Here is a 21,660-nt window from a genome sequence, read left to right on the forward strand (position 1 = left end):
TCTTATTTGGAATAACCTTTATATTGAGAATAACTCACGTTTGAAAAAAGTCAAAATAATTATTATTCATGAACAATTCTCATCCAAGAAAAACCATCTTAACCATTAATGTTATTGTAACATAAATTTCTTCTATTATTTCTATCAATTGTCAATTTTGTAACTCCTATTTTTTAGAACATTATAAATAGGAGTCTTTCACAACGGTGAAAGGATTTTCGGCACTTCAAAATTTGAACTCTTAATATTTTCTCAAATTTTTATTTCTTTTTGCTTAACTTTATTATTATTATTAGTCAGATATCTATTTTTTCACTTTATCAACTATCATCTATCGTTGCGCTCTATATTACTGAATCTACTTTAATCTTCATTTCTACCTTTTTTCCAGTACAGTCCATTCATTTCTTTGCAAAGATTTCTCTTTCTTGGAAAGCTTATCTATAAAAAACCTTACCACTCAAAATCATGAAAATCAAACCAAGGTTGAGCCGACCAGATAACCCTCGATCGCCACGTTAACCTTAGTCACATCTACTTAACACCAAGCGGCGCACCTATCTTTCACTACTTGAACAGACCAAACTACGATAGAAGAGAGAATACAAGCAGATTAGATTTGCGAAAAGAGAAATTAGGCCCCCAAGGATTTTGTAGAAGAAAGTTAAGTCAGTTTAGCTCTCAAGGAGAGAAAGCTTCTAGAAAGAAGTGACAATAACAAGAAGAACGTATTGTCAATTTAGGAAACATGGGAATAAGTTACCATGAAATTAATTATTATGAAGATAAGATTGATGCTTTGTTTGATTGGTCGGTGTAATAATAAGGTAAATTTTATTTAGTACATTAATATTAAAATAGTTGTATCAGTATCAGTAGCAGTATTAAAATAATCTACTTTTTAGTAGATAAAAGAAGTTCAACAAGTAACATTAAATTATCACTTTATGTAATGTGAATTTTTTCATTAATAAAAGAAATAAACCCTTAATAACTTTTTTTAAATTTGTTCTATAAACATAGTCTTAATATTTTTTAAGAAAAATGAGAATTATTTTATAAAATTACATGCTAATTTTATAAACTTTTTATACGCCTCTACAATAAGTTTCATTCAAAAACAATAACAAAATTTGGCTACGAGAATAATATATTTTTAAAAAAAATAAAAGTTGGAATTAACTTTTTTTAAATTATAAAATTTTCAAACTATATAATTTAAAAATTAAAAGAAATATATATATTAGTTGGAACTAATGTCGGAAAAAAAACATAATTGTAATTTATTATAAAAAGTCTTAATTAAAGTTCAATTACTATCTCTACAAGTGTAAAACATTTTCTTAAAACTAAAAGAAAAAGCTTCTTTTAAGTGGTGAAGTATTGAGTTGATTTTCCTAAGGGTAGTGTTTGTAAAAAAAAAAACTATTATATTTAATGTTAATACTCGCATGGATATTTTAACGAGCAACTGTGAACAGTTTTTAGCCAAGCACTGGCTGAGCAGAGACGTAGGGATATAAAGGAAGTAACCCAATGGCCAGAAAAAGGGCAACCAACTCCAACATCATAATATATGAATGTATCTTGTATGTTTGTTCATCATGAAATATTAAAACTCTTGTACACTATCCATACAAGATTTAACTACAACTTTATTACATAAATTAGAAAATAAGTGGAAATAAGAGTTACAAATTATTAGGAGATTTAAGATAAAAATAAGGAAAGGCCAGTGTGGCTCATCATGTAAAAGACTCAAGAAATAAGTATATGCATGCAATACAAGTAAAAGACTGCTCCTAAGTTAAGGGCCACAAATTAAAACGTTGAATATGTATACTCTAATATCAGTGAACAGATATGATCATCTCTATCCAGAGAGAAAAGAAAACGAAAGCAAAAGAATAATAAACTAATTGAGATATTGGGATTTCCATATATAGATGATATATGTATGTATAATGTTGAGAAGAATTATGGAATTTGTTCGGACTTGCTCATAAGCTGTAAAAGGCCATTTGCTTTCCTCTGAGCTCTATTGGTTCCACTCTCAGCGATCTCAACTAAATGCTCATATACACCAAATTGAAGGGCAGCAAGAATGTGTGAATAATTATTTGAACTCAACTCAAGAAGAACCGAGGTTGCACACTCCTTGTTCTTAGGGGTTCCATCTTTGATGATGTCAACCAGAGTTTGAATGAATGAAAGTTGTCCCATCTCGTGTCTCCCCTCTGCGTGAGTTGCAAGAAGTAAGAGGATGGAGAGGGCCTCATCAACCATTCCCAGTTTCTTGTCCTCCAGTAACAGCATTAAGGGTGGGACTATGCCCGCTTCAATAGCCCTCACCTTATTTAATTGGTTGAGAGATAAGCTGAACAGTGCAGTGACAGCATCTCTTTTACCTCTAATTGTGCCGTCCTGCAACAAATCTACTAGCGGAGGAATGCCGTTTTCCAGAGCTATCGTCACTTTGTTCTCGTCCAGCATCGACAAGCTAAATAAAGCGGCTGCCGAATTCTCTTTCGACTCCATACTTCCATTTTGCAACACCTCTATGATTGCTGGTATCGCGTGTTCATCGGTTATGAGCCTCTTATTAGACTCGTCTATGGATAAATTCAATAGAGCTGTAACAGCATGCTCTTGGATTTTAGAATCTGGATAGGACAATAGCTTTACTAATCGTGGGATGGCTCCATGTTTAGCAATCAAAACTCTGGTCTCTGGATTCTCCTTGGAAAGGACACGAATATTCTTTACGGCTTTTCTCTGCACTTCTAATTGACTGGAAGATAGTTGTTCAACCAGACATGAAATTTCGTCTTCATGATCAACAAAGAACTTCCTGGAAGATGCTTGATCCTCTTTCTTGGGGAGATGAAAGTTGTTCTTCTCACACCATTGTGTGATCAGGTTCTTCAGGGCATAATTAGGCGCTACTGACAAGTGAGCTAGAGTCTGCCTGGTCTTCGGACATGTGCGATGGTTAGAATCAAACCACTTCTGGATGCTCTCTCTTTCAAATGTCTGGATTTTATTGGAATAATAAATAAAAAAAATCAATAAGTTTCCCATAGCATAACATGGTGAGCTTGCATACAAATGTTGTCTTTTACGTTACCTGTCCACTGGCAACAATAACAGGATCTCTCATGATTTCAAGTGTGATGGGGCAGAGGAACTCATGAGGGATTACCAAAGAGTGGCACTTGGACAACTTCTGAGGCGTGTCAGTATCATCAAGAACATTGGTAATTTCCATGCCTAAAACCTGCTTGAATTTGTTGAGAAGTTGTATGATTTGCTGTATAGATTCTGCAGTGCTGCCTCTTTCTTTAGAAAGTTTCTTTACAGCTATGGTTTCTATCTTCAAGTCCTCAACGGTATGTAGGTCAAGCTTTTTGGCTAGCCTTTCTACTATGGCTATGTCTGCATTCCTTTCATCGGTTTTTGAGGATACCGCCATTAGATCTACTGCAAGCTCTATATCTTGCGTGTCTGTTCTCTTTTTGGCCCGGGTTAATTGAGTCAGCATCAGCTCAATCTGAACAATAATCCACATTCAATTACCAAGAATCAATGTTAAGTAATCATGTTATGAATCCCAAACATATATCCTATCAAATTAATTATCTTATAAAAGCTCATATATATATATACATATATATATAGGGACCAAGTCAAGAGGCAGCTTTTCTGAATGATGCAATTGCACTTTTAATCCCTCTTAAAAATTTAGAAGTTCAATTTAATTCATTTAAACTTTGATCAAATGGAAAAAAATTGCATTTTTGGTCTCTCCAAGAAATTTATCATTCAAATTAAACCATTTTGACCCAAAATTTCCTACCTTTGGCCTCAAAATATTTTTAATTTCATTTCGAACACAAACAGAAAATTCCTAGCTTTTGTCCCTTATTATATATATATATATGTATGTATGTATGCATGTATGTATATATATATGTATAGTTTTGGGTTTCCAAATAATTCTTCAAGGCTTGAAAAAGCAAAGAACGATAATAATTCCATACCTGTTCCCTCACTTCGTCAGATACCTCAAGTTCATCGAAAGGCAACTCTTCCAAAGCTTGGGTTAACTTTACGTAAGCATTATGAAATTTGATCATTATAGCCTCACTCTCCAATGCCTGAATTACAAAGGCAAAACCCAGAATATATTTATGTAAGCAACAATGAGATTTAGAAGAAAAAAAAAATGATGATATGATATGAGACACCAAATATAATCCACAAATTAATTAAACACATCCACTTATTACCAGGTGGATCTTGCTACCCTCATTGCAAGTTTTCAATAGTTTCATTGCCAAACGGATTGCTTTCTTCAACCTAGACAAAGAAGCGACGCAATTGTGGCTGATGGGGGAACCATGGTGCCGAATCTCATCGAAGAAAGGTAACAGAATCTTCATGCGCCTAGCCAGATTGTAACATTCTTTCCTTTGGGCTCTTCGGTAATCCCCAAATCGAGCCACGTACTCAATCATACTCACCGTTTCATCCACCAAATCGGTGGGTGATTTCGTCCCATTATCTTCCCCAATATTCTCCCAGCCTCCATCTTCGCCATCTCCGTCTCTTTCTCCAACATCCATCACCATCTGCAGCTTTCTGCCACTTACCTCTTTCCCTAGATCTACACAACTAATCTATCTACTGTGCTTGAGACTAACACAATATATATAATCCGATTGTACATAGAGAGATATATATGGTTTTGAAAGTTATATACGTCAAACATGAATCGTTAACAACATCCAGAATCGAAAGAGGGAGATGGGATTAACATAAACCAAAAAAAATAAACCCTACTTTTCCATGAATGTTGGAGTGTTCATTGGTTAAGTTTTGGCTTCTTAATATAGGATAATTCCTTTCCAAAGTTCGTTACTCGTAAATGGACACCCAAGGTTTGCTTATGGAATTACACATGTACGTAATTTAATTAAAGGTTAAAATCTGCTACCAGTTCCTGTACTTTTGCAAAGTTTGAGTTTTAGTCCTTATACTTAATTTCTCAATTTAAGAATACTTGTTTAATCATTAATATCGTTAATAGTTCTTGAAAAAGAATTTCAATTTGAAATGTTTATTTTCCATCAATCATATGTCACTTTATGTAAAGTTAGCCTAATCAATATGGCATGTTGGTAAATTGTGACATAAAATATTATGTAGGATTTTTAACTTTTTCAAAGTACAGGGACTGAAAGATAATTTAACCTTAATTCTAATTTCTCTCAAATAATAATTGTGAAAAGAAAAAACCATAGTTTTCAAAGGACAGGGAGTGTGTTTTTCATATATTTTTTTGTAGAATAAAATTGTTGTAGATTTTCAAGTTTCCGAAACTGATAGTATTTCAAAACAAATACAATCTAATGTGTTAATTAGGTGACAAACCAGTGAAACCATGCAAGTTTGAACAGATTAGGTCAATTTTTTAATTAGTCCTTGTGGTTTACTCGATTGGTGAATTTAGTTACTTTATTTTAATTTTGATAAATTTGGCCCTGTACTTCACGAGTTGGTAGATTGATGACATGGAAGGAATTTTTTTATTTTATTTTAATGAGTTGGCATTATAGTGGTTTCTTATTGGTTGAGATTTGAACGTCAAAACATGTTGAGTTTAAAAAATATATTTAAATGTTTCATTTAATAAAAAAATAAAAGGAAAGAAAACTACAAAATTAACCCTATTAAATAAGAAATATGCTTATCTTCATTCATAATCTGTTATTGTCGTGTCAACCGAGATAGGTGCATTGGGTACCATCGATTGGGAGGCCCAAAGTTGATGCGTCATTTATCTTCGAAGCAATTGGGCGGGTGTACGAGGTGCATGGAGGTCTAGCGGATTATGTACTTGATTGTGATAATTTAGTTTGAGCCGAGATCCAGGGCCAGTATGTTTGGGTTCAATTGACATCATCATTGCATCATTAATAGATAAAAGATTTTGTTAAATTTTTTCTATTTTTAACCATTTTTCTATTTAATTTTGTAACTCGTTCAAGATAACTGAATTTGGTTTAATTTGGCTGCCCTCTATATATTCACTTGTATTGAGTGATATTTCTTAATCAAATCAACTATTTTATAAATAAAAAAATTGTAAGAAATATGTTAATTAAAAAAAAAGTGTGTGGAAGACGTGGAATGTGTAAAATTGATGAGCTGATTTTTTATTAAAAATAAAGTGCGTTATTCAAATCCACAAGTATATCAACTAATTATAGAATGTGATGGATAGATAAGGGTTGATTTTCTAAGGTTTTGAGTCTTTTTAGTGTAAAGAAAAATCTCACAGGATGTGGACATATACTGCTTCCCTGCCATTGATTAATTTTTCTTTAATATTTATTTGAATTTATTTGGATAAATTAGTAAAATTGATTGAATCAAGAATCGGTTAATATATTAATACAAACATAAGGATCGAACCAATCTTTTAAGTGAAGTATACGGAATATTGGATATATTTTATAACTATTTTAACATTTTAAATTTTTACGAATTTTTAAATATTAAATTATTAATATTTCCTACTAGATGGGAACTAGAGAGTAGAGAGGGATGGGGTTATGTATTTGGATCAGATTGATCCATGGCCCCAATTTGTTTACAGTTAGCTAGATCCGACCCAACAACCATGGATAATGGATAATCATAATAAAAGAGGAGTAAAATTTGAAAGCACGTGGTATGTTAAGTTAAGCGTTGTGTCTTTTCATTCAATTTACTAGCCGTTAGATTTGAAAATAAAGAATTTCTTGTTTGCATGCTTATTTAATTTTGGTCCTTTTCTGCAAAACCAATAGAAAAAACCCCCAAAAACCTGAACGGAAGAGAGGAGAAAAAAGAGTGACAGTGGGAGAGAGAGAGATCACTCCATCGCCGTCCAGTCTTCAAATGTCAAATACGAGTAATCTCTCTTTTTAATTTCCTTTTTTTTCCGTGAATTGAGCATCGAAGGAGACGGGGTTTTTCTGATTGGAATTCTGAAGAGTGCGCAAAGATCAACGAGGGAAATTCATTTGAGACAGGTTCTTGATTATTTCCTTGTTTAAGATGTTTTTATGATCTTCTTTCTTTATTGGGTCTTTAGCATTTCTTTCAATTTAATCAATATTGTCAAAATAAAAATAATAAAATCGCTTTGATTTTGATATGGAGTCTTGAGTTTGACGATCTTCAGTGGAGTTGTAGGGATGCCTATGTTAAGGGGGTTCTTATTGTATGGAGTTGTTGTTTGTAGATACGGAAGATATGGCTGGATCAGATGAGAACAATCCAGGAGTTATCGGACCCTCACAAGGTGACTAATTCCACCCCATTTTCTGTTAACTTGCGTTTGATGTTTAAATAACTATTCGATATTTAAAGTTTTAAAGAAATGTATTTTCTTCTTCTTCTTTTTTTAATTTCAAATAGAAGTGGGTTTGCGTGCCGGGGCCCGGGGGAAGTTCGCGCGGGCTACTGGGCAGAATCGGAGGGCATTGAGCATCGTTAATCGGGATGTAGTCGGAGCTCCACCTTTCCCTTGTGCTGTCAAAAAGAGACCTTTATCTCAGTGAGTAATTTCTTAAATCCTCTCTCTGTTTGGTTGCCTATAACAGAAAAGAAAGCACGGTTTTTTTAGTTTGCTTTTGTTGGTTTGAATAAATGATGTATATTAGGAGTGGGGTTTCTCTTGGAATTCAAGGGTCCAAAAATGAGACTTTTTTTTATAATTAAACAAATAGTTTTCTATTTCTCTAATTCTCAGTAGCTAGAGAATGAAATTTTGTAATCAAGGCACAGTTTTGATATTCTTTGTCCATTTTCCTTTTGTGTTTTAATTCAGAAGAAATGCAGTCTCTAATAAGATCCCATCCACACATGTGCATAGACCAATTACTAGGTCGGTAATTTTTTTCTTTATGTGATATTTGTTTTGGTTTCCCAAATTTATCTTCTTCTTGATCTTTTTTGTTTATGATTCATTTTCTCAGGAAGTTTGCTGCGGATATGGCGAGCAAGCAGCAAATGAAACCAGAGGTACGCTTTTTACAATGAGAAATTGAGGTATTGTTCAAAATATGAAGATTAATGGTTTAAGTTACACTTACAGGTTCCAAATGAATCGGATGATTTCACTATCATAGATTTGGATGACCCCAAGGAAAGTAATGACACTGAAGTGCCTATGTTTGAGCGACATGTTGAAGCTATGTTGGAGGAGATTGACCGGATGGTATGGCACGCCTCCCTTTACTAACTCAGACGTCAATCAGTACCATTCTTTTGTTCAAATGGCACTGATGCTTTGCTTCCGCTTGCAGGAGGAGGTTGAAATGGAAGACATTGCTGAAGGGCCGTTTTTGGACATTGACAATGGTGATAAAAAGAATCCGCTTGCAGTTGTTGAGTACATTGATGATTTATACAAATTCTACAGGAAAGCAGAGGTGATTTCATGCTCAGTTGCAACTTAAAAAGATGGGAGTGATTAATCATCTTGTTTTGGTTGATTTTCTGAACCCTTTTCATTTAATTTTTGCAGTGTACTGGTTGTGTCCCTCCAAATTATATGGCACAACAACATGACATTAACGAAAAGATGAGAGCTATCCTCATTGATTGGCTGATAGAGGTAAGGAAACTGTTGCATTAATTGACATTGCTTCTTGTTATGGGATGAATTTGGTTGCATCCTGGCAATTAAATTATCATCCATCAATTGCAGGTTCATTACAAGTTTGAGCTGATGGAAGAGACCCTATATCTGACAGTCAATGTAATTGATAGATTTTTAACAGTCCATCAAGTTGTGAGGAAGAAACTTCAGCTGGTTGGAATAACAGCCATGCTTCTTGCCTGCAAATATGAAGAAGTTTCTGTTCCGGTTGTGGAGGATCTGATTCTGATTTCTGATAAGGCTTACAGCAGGAAAGAAGTGCTTGACATGGTTTGTGATTCAACATTGTGCCTCATTAATATATTGAGGAGTATAAGAAAAAAGGGTGATACATATATACATCTTGATTTGCAGGAGAAATTGATGATCAATACTTTACAATTCAATCTATCTTCTCCTACACCATATGTGTTTATGAGGAGATTTCTCAAAGCTGCTCAATCTAACAAGAAGGTTTGTGACAACATAAACATTATCATTTTTTGCTTTTGTCATTAATTGAATCTGAGATGGCTTTTAAATCTGACTTTTAACCAGCTTGAGCTTCTGTCGTTCTTCATGATCGAGCTGTGCCTAGTCGAATATGAAATGCTTAAATTTCCACCTTCTTTATTAGCTGCTGCTGCTATTTTCACTGCTCAGTGTACTATTGGTGGGTTTAAGCATTGGAGCAAGACCTGTGAGTGGTATACCAACTACAAAGAAGAGCAGCTTGTGTAAAGTCTTTTGGCACTTTCCTCTTTTCAGTTACCATGAAATGTCAGTAACTTCCATCTAAAAGCTTACTCATGTTGTTTGCTTGTTCTGTTGGTGTAGGGATTGCTCAAGAATGATGGTTACTTTCCATCAGAAAGCAGGGACAGGGAAACTTACAGGCGTACAACGCAAGTATTGCACATCTAAGTACGGTTATGCTGCAAAAACTGAACCAGCAACTTTTCTCCTTGAGGCAAAATCCTAGCACAACTTGAAAGCATTTGCTTTTTTATTGACCAAATAAAGCCGCCAAGAAACCTAACTATGAACTGAGAGGGGATAGGGGAGCAAAAGAGCAACGCAAGTTGCCCCAGGGCTTATGAATATGACGCTGTCTAACTCAGTGTTTGCCTTTTTTTAGTTTTATATCTTATTTGAACTTAACCAGATTATGTTTGTTTTTCATTTTCTCTTTCCCAGAGAGAATAAATTGTAGAACTGTTCCAACAAAACCATTTTTATTTGTTTATATATCACAAGCAACTTAGACTTAAGCCCCCCGCCCCCGCGATTGGATAAATGATTTGTGTTGATGTTATTTCCATTCCTATCTTTGCTAGACATCTATCACTACAGCGTACCAAGCAAAATTAAAAATCTCCAAGACCTATCTAACATTTTCCGAAAGGTACTGCCTTACAAAAAGTCATTAAAACATTTTAAACCATTCACACAGAAATTGAGCAGTCATTTTTGGATCCAGGCAAAGTGACTTCACCTCTATCTAATTTCTTTTTCCTCAACGTAATGAAACGAGTCAATCCTTTTACATCAAATATGAAGAGTACAATATGAAAAGAGTCAATCCTTTTGCATCCTTTTGCTTCTGACAGAAGAGATTACAAAGAACTTCACAATACCAAGTTACCTACGAATAGATGGCACAACACCTCTCCCAGCTGTTGTGCCACGGCCAGCAGCTTGAGCCTGCAAAAACAAAAAAGAGTGTAGTTAAAAATTGGTAGCACAAATACTAGTCAAGGACATTACTAATGGGGGTCCATCTTCATTACTGGACGGATGAACTTACTTTGGCTCGCATTGCAACAGCTCTACCTCTGCCAACTCCAAGAGATGAACTCTTGCCCTTCATGAAGTTTACACAAGGAAGTTAGAAATCTTCTTACAGAAAACTTAAAACTTACTACTAAAATGTACCTTGATTTTAGCATCTAGACGTTTGAACATAGGAGCATTCTTCAACATATCTGGTATGACCATAAACCTGTCAAAATATGCCCCTTTTTAATAGCCAAACAATGTTATCTGATCTAAAGAGAGAGCACACCCTACACTACATACAACCCATTAAAAACAAAGGAACAAGGCTATGAGGAAGAGAAAGAGGGAGATAATACCTGACTTTACTGCCTCGAATGAAAACATGCTCAAGCTGTGAAACCTTCCCATCCTGAAAGCCAAGCCAAAGCAATCATCTTAAAATCAGTTACAAATTAATGCAAATGCGAGGAAAGACAAAATGAAGCTAGATCCAAAGGGGATGTGCACATGCTTTTAAAAAAGGATAATGCACTTAAATCACAACGAACTATCTTGGAAGAAAAAAAAACTGTGAAATTCTGAAGCCCCAAATGCAAGTTTTAATTGTATACAACAAATAGTAAAGAAACATGTTCCAAGAAAGTCAGAAATTAAGTTACTTCATTAAATCAGCTACCAGACATTTGTGGGATATGATTTCAGGTCTAAATTTTATTGAAATGGACAGAACACACAGACATACACAAACTAATTAGAATGACACAACAACCAATTATCAAAGCTCAAGGACAAAGTAGGAAATAGCGGTGAGTTATTGCTGAGTTATATCTTCAAATTGGAGCATAAACTCCATTCACTTCTTCCTTTCTCTCATAGGATTTAACCCATTTATAGGTTTAAGCCCAGAGATCCTATGCCTAAATCTAACCTAATATGTTTATAGCATTTTAAGGTTTATCAATAACTGGGAGCAAAAACCCTAAACCCTGAATTCAACAGATCCAAAATAAACATAAAGAAATCAAAGTCATTAAGAAACAAGTAAAAGAGGAAAAAGAAAAGGACAATATAAAGTGAGGTACTTTAGCAGTGAAGGTGATGTTCTCGAGCTGGCAATTCCAGTTATCCTCGCACTCAACCATGCTTCCTCTGTAAAGCTCTCCACTCTTGAGCTCCACAGTTACGATGTGACCCGACGCCTCGTGCAGTAGCTTCACCGGTATACCCAAACTCCGACTCATTGTTTCTCCCTCGCCTGCTTTGCTTCCGTACAAGTCGAAGAACCCTAGTGGTTTTTTCACTAATGACTACTCTCCTTTCATTCTATCAACTCTTATCTAACCCAACTCTGGTTTAGATTTTAGCCCAAAATAGGACGGTCTGAGATTAGCCCAATTGTTTTGTTTTCCTGCTTGATGGGCCTTCTTCTATGCCCTTACCCCCATTGAGGTTATACTACTCTGTTTGCTCTTAGCCCAATTTAATTGAAGCAAAAATCAAATGAAACAACAGTATTGAAGACGAACTCTTTCGATCAAGAATTCTTGCTGCCATAATCGGAGAAAACGGCATTAAAATTGGTTAAGGTTTTGAAGAGAAGACGAAAATGGATGCTGCCAAGAACAAGTACAGTATAATAGTACCAACGTATAATGAGCGCCTCAACATTGCTCTCATTGTCTATCTCATCTTCAAACATCTCCGGTATGTCCCTAACCATCCCAAATCTCTCCTTTTCTTTCCCTTATTACACGGATCTCTTTCATCGCGATCTTTTGAAATGCTCCACCGAGATCCGATTACATTTCTCAAATTCGCGCTTTATTTTTCTTGTTATTATCGAGTTATGTTGTGGGTCTTCCATGGTATTAGAATTTTCTGTTGATTAATTTTATGTATTTTTATTATATTGTTCTCTTATTCTTCAGATTATTTGAATTTGATGACGGATATAGAGAAATCTTTCACACTCTGTTTGGTAGGAATGAAAGAAAATGAGTGAATTTGTAGCTTTTTGTTCCTTCCAAATCCAAAACTTTATAACCGTAGTGTTAATTTTTTCTTTCCTGGCTGACTTTCCCTTCCTTTCTATCATTATGCTTGAATAATTATAAGCATCTGTTATTTTTGAGATATCTTTGTATATAAGCTGTTTTAACTTTCCATGTCTGGAGTAGGGATGTAGATTTTGAAATAATTGTTGTGGATGATGGGAGCCCAGATGGTACTCAAGAAGTTGTGAAAAAGCTGCAGACTCTGTATGGTGAAGATCGAATTGTACGTTATATACCTCCGAAATTCAATCTATATGCAGTCGGTTTTGCTGATCAATTCCTATGCTTACATCTGTTTCTTTTTCCCTTAATTATGCAGTTATTGAGACCTAGACCTAAGAAGCTTGGATTGGGTAAGTGAAAATTATTCCCTTTCAGGAGTAGTAGCTTGATGCCTTGATCTGCCCTTTGAACCGTTATTGGTTTCAGGAACGGCTTATATACATGGTTTGAAGCATGCCTCTGGAAATTTTGTTGTAATCATGGATGCTGATCTATCACATCATGTTAGTGCTATGCTGTGTTTATATGCCTCTTCTGCCAGTTAAATCTTACAACACTTCAGTGCTTGATTTATTTCTTCAATATTGTTTTGCAGCCAAAATACTTGCCAAGCTTCATCAAGTAAGAACTCCTTTTCCTTTTTGGGTTCACAGTTATGCCTGATTTACTCAAATCCTTCAACTGTGCTGGTGCATGACATCTTTTAGGAAACAGCTGGAAACTGGTGCCAGCATAGTTAGTGGAACACGATATGTCAAAGGCGGTGGTGTGCATGGATGGAATCTGATTCGCAAGCTAACAAGTAGGGGAGCCAATGTTCTTGCTCAGACTCTTTTGTGGCCTGGTGTATCGGACTTAACCGGATCCTTCAGGTACGAGATCTAATCAACAGAAAATGGGCTATGCAGGCTGTCATAGCTTTTTTTAGATATAATAATTACTTTTCCCCGTCTCTTTTAAAGGCTTTATCAGAAATCAGTGCTTGAAGATGTCATTTCCTCCTGCGTTAGCAAGGGATACGTATTTCAAATGGAGATGATTGTTAGGGCTTCAAGAAAAGGCTATCACATAGAAGAGGTATAATTCATTTCTATGTAAGAGTTGAAACTTCTGTTATCTTCTTCTAATGTCAGTATATTTCACTTTAAAAGCCCAAGACAGGACACGGCCTTGAGTTCCATGCCTTTTAGCAATTTCCGCAACTAACTTGAATGCTAATTTGTTTTATTCAATATTTTCTTTTAACTCAATCTCTTCCTATTTATCTGTCGACGGGATTCCATGATGGAGAGAATGTTCTGCCCTGTATTCACCAGATTGTACAGAAATTATCTAGATCAGGGTGTTGGTCATATGCTTCACCCTGTTTGGTTTTTGTTGCATCCCCTATTTCATTTTAAACCATTAAGTTGTTCTAAAATCAATAAATCATGCAGCAAAGACAGCTTATTTAGACCTTGGAAATCTCATTGATTTGAATATTTACTGCCCACAGGTTCCAATAACTTTTGTTGATAGAGTATTTGGAAGTTCAAAGCTTGGGGGATCCGAAATTGTAGAGTATCTAAAAGGCCTTGTGTACCTTTTGATGACTACATAGACCTTGCTACATATAGTTCATCGCAAGAAGTAACTGGCGATCCAAGACAGAGACTCTGCGGCAAACAACTTTTTCTGCATCTTCTTAGAAGTTACTGGCTTTAGATGGCAATCTTTTCCTTTCTTTTTTTCTTTTTGAGTATTTTGGTTAACAATATTTACTGAGGAATGTTTGATGAAATGAAATGGGGAAAGCTAATCTTTGCACTTTACAGATTTTAGGATGGAAAGTTAAGTTTAAAAACAGAATGTGTGTTTCTATGATCTTTGGAAAAAAAACTATCCTTGTAAAGAAAATTTTAATAACATTTGCATTACTACTTCAAACGTGGAAAAATAATAAATTTAATATTAAAAATATACTTATATCGCTTTACTTTACTTATAAATTAATGACTAAATCTCTTATTTAAACATTATGTTTTCATTATCTATAACTCTATATGTAAAAAAGGCATGTCCAATTTCAGTTTTAGTCCTTATAACATGCTCAAATATCAGTGTTTTTTTTTTTTGAGAGGTCAATTTCAGTTTTAGTCCTGCTCAATTTTCAAATTTAATTTTTATACTTTAATAGAAAAGAATGTCCAAGGCATTCTTTTTATGACACCTGTCCAAATAATAAAATAAAGCGCTTTATTTTTAAATTTTATAAGAATGGTCTGATTTCAGTTTTATTCCCTATAATATGCTTAAATTTTAGATTTAATTTTGTACTCTAATTTTTAACATAATTTGCTACATCAATTCTTATATTGTCGTAGTTAATCTAGATACTTCGTTATGATTAAAATGTTGACATATATGTGTCCAAATATACAACCTTTTTATTTCTTTTTTGAGATCCATTTTTTTTTTTTTGAGATCCATTAGAGTTGTGTGACTCAAATTCCTATGGCAAGATAGGGGATCTACGAGGGCCGAAGGCCCGGATAAGGTGTCTAAATACATATAGAAATTTACTTCCTCTATTTGATGTTGATTAGAATAATGTGTTTTAACTCTACTGCATTATTTCTATTTGACTTTGATTAGAATAAGATTTTAAACCTATCAATAAATGTAATCATCTCTCCTATTGTAATCATTCGAATTTGACATAGGAAATTTTCCTTCTCCTCTGCCTGTGATTTTTTCTCGAAAGAATTTTCACGTAAATTTCTGTGTGTTCTATTTTTTTATTTTTTTTACGATACATTACCATTATTGACATTCAATTTCTCTCAAGATCATATAATAATTGACAAATTTTAGTTCTGGTTCCTATACAATGCTCAAATTTGAATTTCAATATATATGTTTAATTTTTGACATAATTTGGTATATCAACTTTAATATATCATTATTAGCCTAAATACTCTATTACGATCAAATGTTGATGTATAGGTGTCAAAATACATAGAATTCTACCTTTTTTTAGATTATATAATAATGGTCAATTTTCATTTTTAAATTTCAATTTCTATATTAAATTCATGTTTATTACATGACTACTAGTTACGTAATATTTTTTAATTTTGATGTTTCATATTAACGAATTTAATAGAAAATTTTTAATAATGTTAACTATCGAACTAAAATTTTAAAATTCGAAAAATAAAAGAAAATATATAATATTTGGAAGCATGGTAAAACTGTAGTGGAAGGCGAAGGAAGAGGTTTATTAACTGGGAAATCGGCGGTAGGTTTCAGCTGTCCAGCCTAGGTTTTTTTTAGCAGAGCGAAAGGAAGTTATTACTATTATTTGATTATTTGTTTTCTAAAATAATCTTTTGATTAAATATTTTGGTTAAATGAGATTCTAGAATAAAACACACTTAAAAATAAAACTAAAAATCTAATCAAATTGGTAGTGTATGCATATATTTCTATGGCTATTTATAGTATCATATTCCCAGAAAACATGAAATGAAAAAAATAAAATAAAACACAGAAGCCTGGCCGGTCCAGTCCACCACTCGCAGAGTCAGCGTTATTGTTCTGATATTATCGGCGATGGGTGGTTCATTTCTTCTCTTCTCTTACCTCCTCTCCGTTTTTGCTTCTTTGCCAAGTTTCACTGTCGTTAAAGCCGATTCTGATCTCACTCGACCTTCTTTCACTCCCATCAACCGGGATCTCTACCATTCCAGGTCTCTTTTCTCTTTCTAGTTATTATTTTTGTTTCCTTTCAATTTCGATACATAATTTAGCTGTTCTTTTTTTGGTGCTGTATAGCGTTCGATTCAGTATCAAAATTATAGTATCGTCAATATTCTGATGATCCCAAATCTTAAACGTGCTCGATGTACACTTTTTTTCTTCTTTACCCTTTCGTGGAATCAATAATTAGAACATTCTATTCTAACTTCTTTTTAACATTTTGGCTGATGATTTGAACGAATCTTTTGAACCCAAATAAGGAATTAAACAGAGTTGTTTGTTATGCGTCAAATACGTTAGCTTGAAATACAGCTGACAATATGAAATCTAAGTAGATTCGAGTAGAGTGATCTCTATGAAAATGTGTTCTTGATGCTTCAAGTAGGGAGATTTCTGTAACAAAATGTTTTCTTGATGCTTCCTTAGCTTGCTGTAATCAAATTGACTATCCAATCTTCCTTTCAAGCTGAGATTTGAAGCTCTCTAATTTAAACCTCCAGATAAGGTAAAATTAAGCTTGCCCAGGCTAGATTTAGAGAATTACATTGTACTCTGCCGCTCTTAGATTAATTCGGCATGGTGGAATGTGCAAGAATGTATTTGAATGTCAGGTTTTGACCTTTCTGCCATACATTTTAAGTTAAGTTGTGTTTTAGAACTCGAGAATCATTAACATGAGAACAAAAGGAGTAACAATCAGAGAATAGGCTGGAGCGAGAAATGAACTAATCTAATCTAAATTGTTGAAGTAGTTTGAAAGATCTAGGTCAGACACCAAACATTTTTTTTCTTCAATCTTTGTTTTAAAAGTGCTGTTGAACTTTGGACTTAAGAGTTTTTTTTTTTTTTAAATATTGTTTCTTGTTTTAATTTACTTTTATACTATTTTGCAGTGATGATTTGATTGAACAAATAAAGTCTTTGGTCCATCGACACCCTGACAAACTCACTGTAGGTGAACTACATCTTATAGTTGGAAACAATTTTTGTGTGAGAATTTGATTTTATATTATTCACTCCATAAACAGGTAGAAACAATTAAAGCCGGAAACAAAGGGTACACATCGGAGATAACTGTTGTTACTTATTGCCAGAGTAGGAAAGAGACTGATGACAAATCCAAGTTCCGGATCCTTCTTGTAAGTTCCTCCATAAATCATATTTGGTGAATAGTATAGCAAGAACTATGGATGTTTTTGCCTTTCAGTTATTAAATATTGTAACAGATTGAATCTACCGCTTAAATTTCCATACAATCACTGTATCTGCTAACCTTTTTCTCTTATCTGGTATGTAGTTAATATTTGATCTCAGATTGGTAATTGCTGGTGTTCTTGACAGATTATTCATTGTCTTCCAGAGTTTTGGGCAGCATGGACGGGAGCTTATTACATCTGAACTGGCATTGCGGATCTTGTCAATCTTAAGCGAAGAGCAGTTTCTACCCAAAATGGACCGAGCTTCCTTAAATGGTACCCTTGAAAATGTTGTCATAAAGGTAACTTTTATTTACTGGCAAGACATTCATTGCTTTTGTTGGGCTTCTTATTAGTGAAGTGGGTTGTTTATGAAATTTTAGTTTACTCGAACTTCAATTATGAGCTTGCTACAGGAGGAAATATGGATAAGATTTTTTCTTTTATTTAAATGAGCATGTGATGCTAGATTGCTTGAGAGATATAATATATGGACCATTTATTACTTGAGTGCTAATGTCCAATAACATGGCAGGTAGTGCCAATGGAGAATCTGAACGGTCGCAAGCTTGTTGAAGCAGGAAATCTTTGTGAAAGGAGAAATGGTAATTCAATTTATCTCTCAACGATATATAATATCTATGATCTTGATAAGAAGTTGAAAGATTTAAATTGGGTTTCTTTGGCAGGGAGAGGAGTTGATCTCAATAGGAACTGGAGTGTAGATTGGGGCAAGAAGGAGAAGGTTCATCATGCTGCCCATTTTCTTCATGCAAATCCTATTACATATAGTTCTTACGACTGTTGTTTCATGTTTAAGTTGTATCTTCTTTTACATGAGGAGGTTTTCCATTGTAATATTTTGTTCGATTATAGGACTATGATCCATATGAAGAGAATCCCGGAATTGCTCCTTTTAGTGAGCCTGAAACCCAAATCATGCGGAAAATTGCCATATCATTTGATCCTCACATATGGGTTAATGTACACTCTGGAATGGAGGTGAGTGGTCCTGAATTGCATGTTAATAGTTCTTCCTTTCCAATTACTGATTTTGCCTTAACTATTGTGCAACCCTTAAGCTATTATTTCGTATGATTGCAGCATTAAAGTACCTTTTTTGGACACTGAAATCTCTAGGAAATATTTAAATTCACTGAGACATTTTTTTTTTCACCTAAAATGTTTCGTCAAGAGGAATTAATCCTGTTAGTTTGCAATGTGCATCCATATATCACAAAAACACAATGTCGTAAATAAAGCTGTAGTATGTGCAATCAATAGAAAACTTTGGATGTCTTATCCTGTATAATATTGCTTTATGCTTTTTGTCTCGTAAGGATAGGTCAGATGTGTTGCCTATATGCTCCAGCTAAATTCTGTTTTATTGGAGCTAACCATCGCTGTAGGTCATTCCAGACCCACTTCTTGCTTTTGATTTAATTCATGATTTCATGTAGGCACTATTTATGCCATATGACCACAAAAACAGAACCCCAGATGGACTGCCATCACAACGAATGAGATTGTTGCTTGAAGAGCTGAACAACGTCCATTGCCACAAGCGTTGCATGATTGGTTCTGGTGGAGGTTCTGTCGGGTTTGTATTCCTATACTTGAAGAAATGATGAATAGCGTCATGCTAGTTATATTAAGCATATAGTATCTACTTATAATAGTCCAAGAATTTGAGGGATAGGATCACTCCCCTCTAAAGCATTCACATGGGAAACTAGTCATTTTATAGCTTCATTATCTCTTTTATTTCTTTATTTCTATATTTATTTTTTAACGTTGTCTTTGGGAGCTATTTTTGCTCAACTTATCCAACCTGTAGAAGTCGTATGTAGTTTCATTTTTTGGGTTACAAGTAGTTTTTAGTTCATGACAATGACATCATTCCTACAATATCTATTTTTGTACTAGAGCACTCTAGTTCAGTGAGTTGCTATATATGAAACCAAAGGGGTTTTAATGGAAACCTTTCTGTTCTCTCTCCTAAAAGTTAAAGCAGAATAAAAAAAACTGGACCGTTTGAAAACTGACTTTTATTGAACTGATCAAGAAACGTTTGTGCCAGATAAAATCGGATGACACTATTACTTGAATCAGTTTTAGGGTTTATGTTATTATTTTATTATTCAAAATTCTTTGCAAGTGGTGAAATTTGAACTTTGACCTTTTATTTCTATACTGTAGAGTGTAGACCATACCTTTAAGCCAAATGCTTGTTTTGTTTTTTTACTATACTTCATACTTTATATCAAAACCATGCACTTAATACCAAAATTTCCAATTGGCCGGCTGGTTGAACCTGTCGTACTGGCAGAATTGCAATCTAAAGCTTCACCTAGTCCAACCTCCTATCCGGTTTCAAAAATATTGTTAAAAGTAAATAAATAAATAAAACTATAATGATAACGATAATACTAACTGTGTTTTGATATATTCACTTGTTTTTCATGCAATCTCATCCCACTAATATATGGATGTTACTTGTTTCAGGTATCTGGCACATGGGACAGCAACAGATTACATGCATGATGTTGTAAGAGTTCCCATGTCATTCACCTTTGAGGTATGTGAATTGCGAACTCTCTTTCCGCAGAATAATTTAAAGCGAATTTATCTCATTAACAGCCACAGCTGCATGTTGGGTGACAGATCTATGGAGATAATACAGCCACATTAAAAGACTGCTTTAAAATGTTCAATCCTGTTGACCATACCACCTTCAAGGTATGTTTAACTTGCCTCTGAAATCGGTTTCTTGCTTTTGTTTTCTCTTTCACTTTATTTTTCCAAATATATAATCTCAAATATCTAGAATTTTCTAAACTTCATTTGTTTTCCTAGAGTGGAAACTGTAGTTAATTGATGATTAAATTAGTTTGTTTATTTGCTGTAACAACTAACGAATATTTAATTTGGATTTGCAGAGAGTTCTCAATGACTGGTCTGCAGCTTTTTTCACAATATTTAAGCTGGGACCACATCAGATTGATGTCCATTCCAAGGCTGCTGTATCTAGCATGGACAAATGGGTATCCATCGATGAATACTTTGATGGCTACTTAATGGGACGGAGAAACAGATACGGTAAGAAGATGGAGGTTCTTGAGGTTGGAATGCAGGAAATAAGAACATATTTCCGGCTTTTCTTGTTATCCTCAGTACTGTTATTGTTCATGTTCTGTTCTCGAATTTCTAAAACCGGCAGACAAATTGTTTCGGCCATACCTATTTGAACTTTTTTACATAGAATACAAACTCGGGACAACAGCACGATACATTCTTTTGATAAAGATGTATGTTGTGATTCTGTACACGTTAATTAGAGGCCTTTTTTCTTTTGTATGTTGAGTACATTCTTATTAGGTAATGTAGATAGTATTTTTACCATTTTGGGTGTATCACAAAGCTAAACCTCGCGTGTTTGCTGCAATTGGAACTGGAAAGTCCTTTTGTTTGGTAGTAACTTATTTTCTTTTTCTGATATAGAATCAATCTTTTAAGCACCAAAAATCGGGGGTATGAAAATTTTGCGATTGTGGGAAAACGTAAGGCACAGGCTGAAGCGATTGCGTGCATTTTTATTTTTATTTTTTGACAATCCTGACAGCATTTGCAGGCAAATTGACTACCGATGAATACACACATTTACAAATATTTTATTTTTGTGGATTCAGATAATCATAGAATTTTGATATTTTAATCACATTTTGTTACAAACTTAGAACCTGTGTAAATATTAATCTTCAGATGTTCACTAGTTGAATCTGTTTTGTAAACTTATCCTATCCTAATTCGAAATTTGAAAATTTGATAAATAATTTAATTAATTTGAATTTAAATAATATCATTTAAATTATTTTTTGTTGATGAGAGTGTCTAAATTGATGGAGAGTATGAAATATGTGTAGATAATTAATCAGTGAACACACACAATACAGTTCAAACCATCAACCAAAACATAAGTAGTTTTTTCAAAGAAATATGGTACCACTTAACTAAACTCTATGAGTCCTTCAAGTATGCACTCTCTTCACTAATTAAGACACTTCCACCCTGTAAACCCTCAAAGCTTTTCACAGGGTCAAGAGACAAAACCTGAATTCTAAAATATTATCTATGATCAATTACCCAACGTACATCACTTCAAAGACTTCTCTTTAAAGTGTGGATCCCCTCCCCA

General features: G+C 34.1%; 5 protein-coding genes across 12 annotated transcripts; 3 read left to right on the top strand and 2 right to left on the bottom strand.

Moving 5' to 3' along the window:
- Nucleotides 1–1,642: 1,642 nt before the first annotated feature.
- Nucleotides 1,643–4,866, bottom strand: LOC107921183 (U-box domain-containing protein 15). Its single transcript, XM_041087182.1, has 4 exons — nucleotides 4,290–4,866; nucleotides 4,041–4,157; nucleotides 3,128–3,550; nucleotides 1,643–3,033 (listed from the first exon to the last, which is right to left on the bottom strand). Exons 1-4 carry the CDS (start codon nucleotides 4,629–4,631, stop codon nucleotides 1,978–1,980), a joined length of 1,938 nt encoding a protein of 645 aa, XP_040943116.1. The 5' UTR covers nucleotides 4,632–4,866; the 3' UTR covers nucleotides 1,643–1,977.
- A 1,872-nt stretch (nucleotides 4,867–6,738) lies between these two features.
- LOC121213875 (G2/mitotic-specific cyclin-2) lies at nucleotides 6,739–9,963 on the top strand. Of its 7 annotated transcripts, none has more exons than XM_041087188.1 (12): nucleotides 6,739–7,079; nucleotides 7,292–7,351; nucleotides 7,468–7,606; nucleotides 7,880–7,936; nucleotides 8,028–8,073; nucleotides 8,147–8,269; nucleotides 8,358–8,483; nucleotides 8,579–8,668; nucleotides 8,762–8,983; nucleotides 9,068–9,166; nucleotides 9,251–9,429; nucleotides 9,530–9,963. In XM_041087188.1, exons 2-12 carry the CDS (start codon nucleotides 7,303–7,305, stop codon nucleotides 9,672–9,674), a joined length of 1,275 nt encoding a protein of 424 aa, XP_040943122.1. In that variant the 5' UTR covers nucleotides 6,739–7,079; nucleotides 7,292–7,302; the 3' UTR covers nucleotides 9,675–9,963. The 7 variants fall into 7 exon arrangements, with proteins under 7 accessions (XP_040943122.1, XP_040943123.1, XP_040943117.1 ...); XM_041087189.1 differs by having other exon boundaries at nucleotides 7,471–7,606; XM_041087183.1 differs by having other exon boundaries at nucleotides 8,762–9,166.
- A 196-nt stretch (nucleotides 9,964–10,159) lies between these two features.
- Nucleotides 10,160–11,763, bottom strand: LOC121213876 (small nuclear ribonucleoprotein SmD3b). Its single transcript, XM_041087191.1, has 5 exons — nucleotides 11,554–11,763; nucleotides 10,828–10,880; nucleotides 10,628–10,694; nucleotides 10,500–10,556; nucleotides 10,160–10,396 (listed from the first exon to the last, which is right to left on the bottom strand). Exons 1-5 carry the CDS (start codon nucleotides 11,710–11,712, stop codon nucleotides 10,334–10,336), a joined length of 399 nt encoding a protein of 132 aa, XP_040943125.1. The 5' UTR covers nucleotides 11,713–11,763; the 3' UTR covers nucleotides 10,160–10,333.
- Nucleotides 11,764–11,969: 206 nt separating this feature from the next.
- LOC107922259 (dolichol-phosphate mannosyltransferase subunit 1) lies at nucleotides 11,970–14,339 on the top strand. The gene is made up of 8 exons (XM_016852197.2): nucleotides 11,970–12,175; nucleotides 12,649–12,748; nucleotides 12,845–12,878; nucleotides 12,955–13,031; nucleotides 13,124–13,149; nucleotides 13,236–13,400; nucleotides 13,491–13,605; nucleotides 14,024–14,339. The coding sequence occupies exons 1-8, from the start codon at nucleotides 12,078–12,080 to the stop codon at nucleotides 14,126–14,128; spliced, it is 720 nt and encodes a 239-aa protein (XP_016707686.1). The 5' UTR covers nucleotides 11,970–12,077; the 3' UTR covers nucleotides 14,129–14,339.
- Nucleotides 14,340–15,824: 1,485 nt separating this feature from the next.
- On the top strand, nucleotides 15,825–20,865 carry LOC107922653 (metallocarboxypeptidase A-like protein MCYG_01475). 2 transcript variants are annotated; one of them, XM_016852780.2, is made up of 11 exons: nucleotides 15,825–16,259; nucleotides 17,163–17,220; nucleotides 17,298–17,408; nucleotides 17,630–17,767; nucleotides 18,001–18,070; nucleotides 18,155–18,210; nucleotides 18,342–18,467; nucleotides 18,926–19,065; nucleotides 19,971–20,043; nucleotides 20,130–20,204; nucleotides 20,405–20,865. In XM_016852780.2, exons 1-11 carry the CDS (start codon nucleotides 16,123–16,125, stop codon nucleotides 20,711–20,713), a joined length of 1,293 nt encoding a protein of 430 aa, XP_016708269.1. In that variant the 5' UTR covers nucleotides 15,825–16,122; the 3' UTR covers nucleotides 20,714–20,865. The 2 variants fall into 2 exon arrangements, with proteins under 2 accessions (XP_016708269.1, XP_016708270.1); XM_016852781.2 differs by lacking the exon at nucleotides 15,825–16,259 and having other exon boundaries at nucleotides 17,172–17,220; nucleotides 17,611–17,767.
- The last annotated feature ends 795 nt before the right edge of the window (nucleotides 20,866–21,660 follow it).

This window comes from Gossypium hirsutum, chromosome D01, assembly GCF_007990345.1.
Source record: "Gossypium hirsutum isolate 1008001.06 chromosome D01, Gossypium_hirsutum_v2.1, whole genome shotgun sequence".
Lineage (NCBI taxonomy): Eukaryota > Viridiplantae > Streptophyta > Magnoliopsida > Malvales > Malvaceae > Gossypium > Gossypium hirsutum.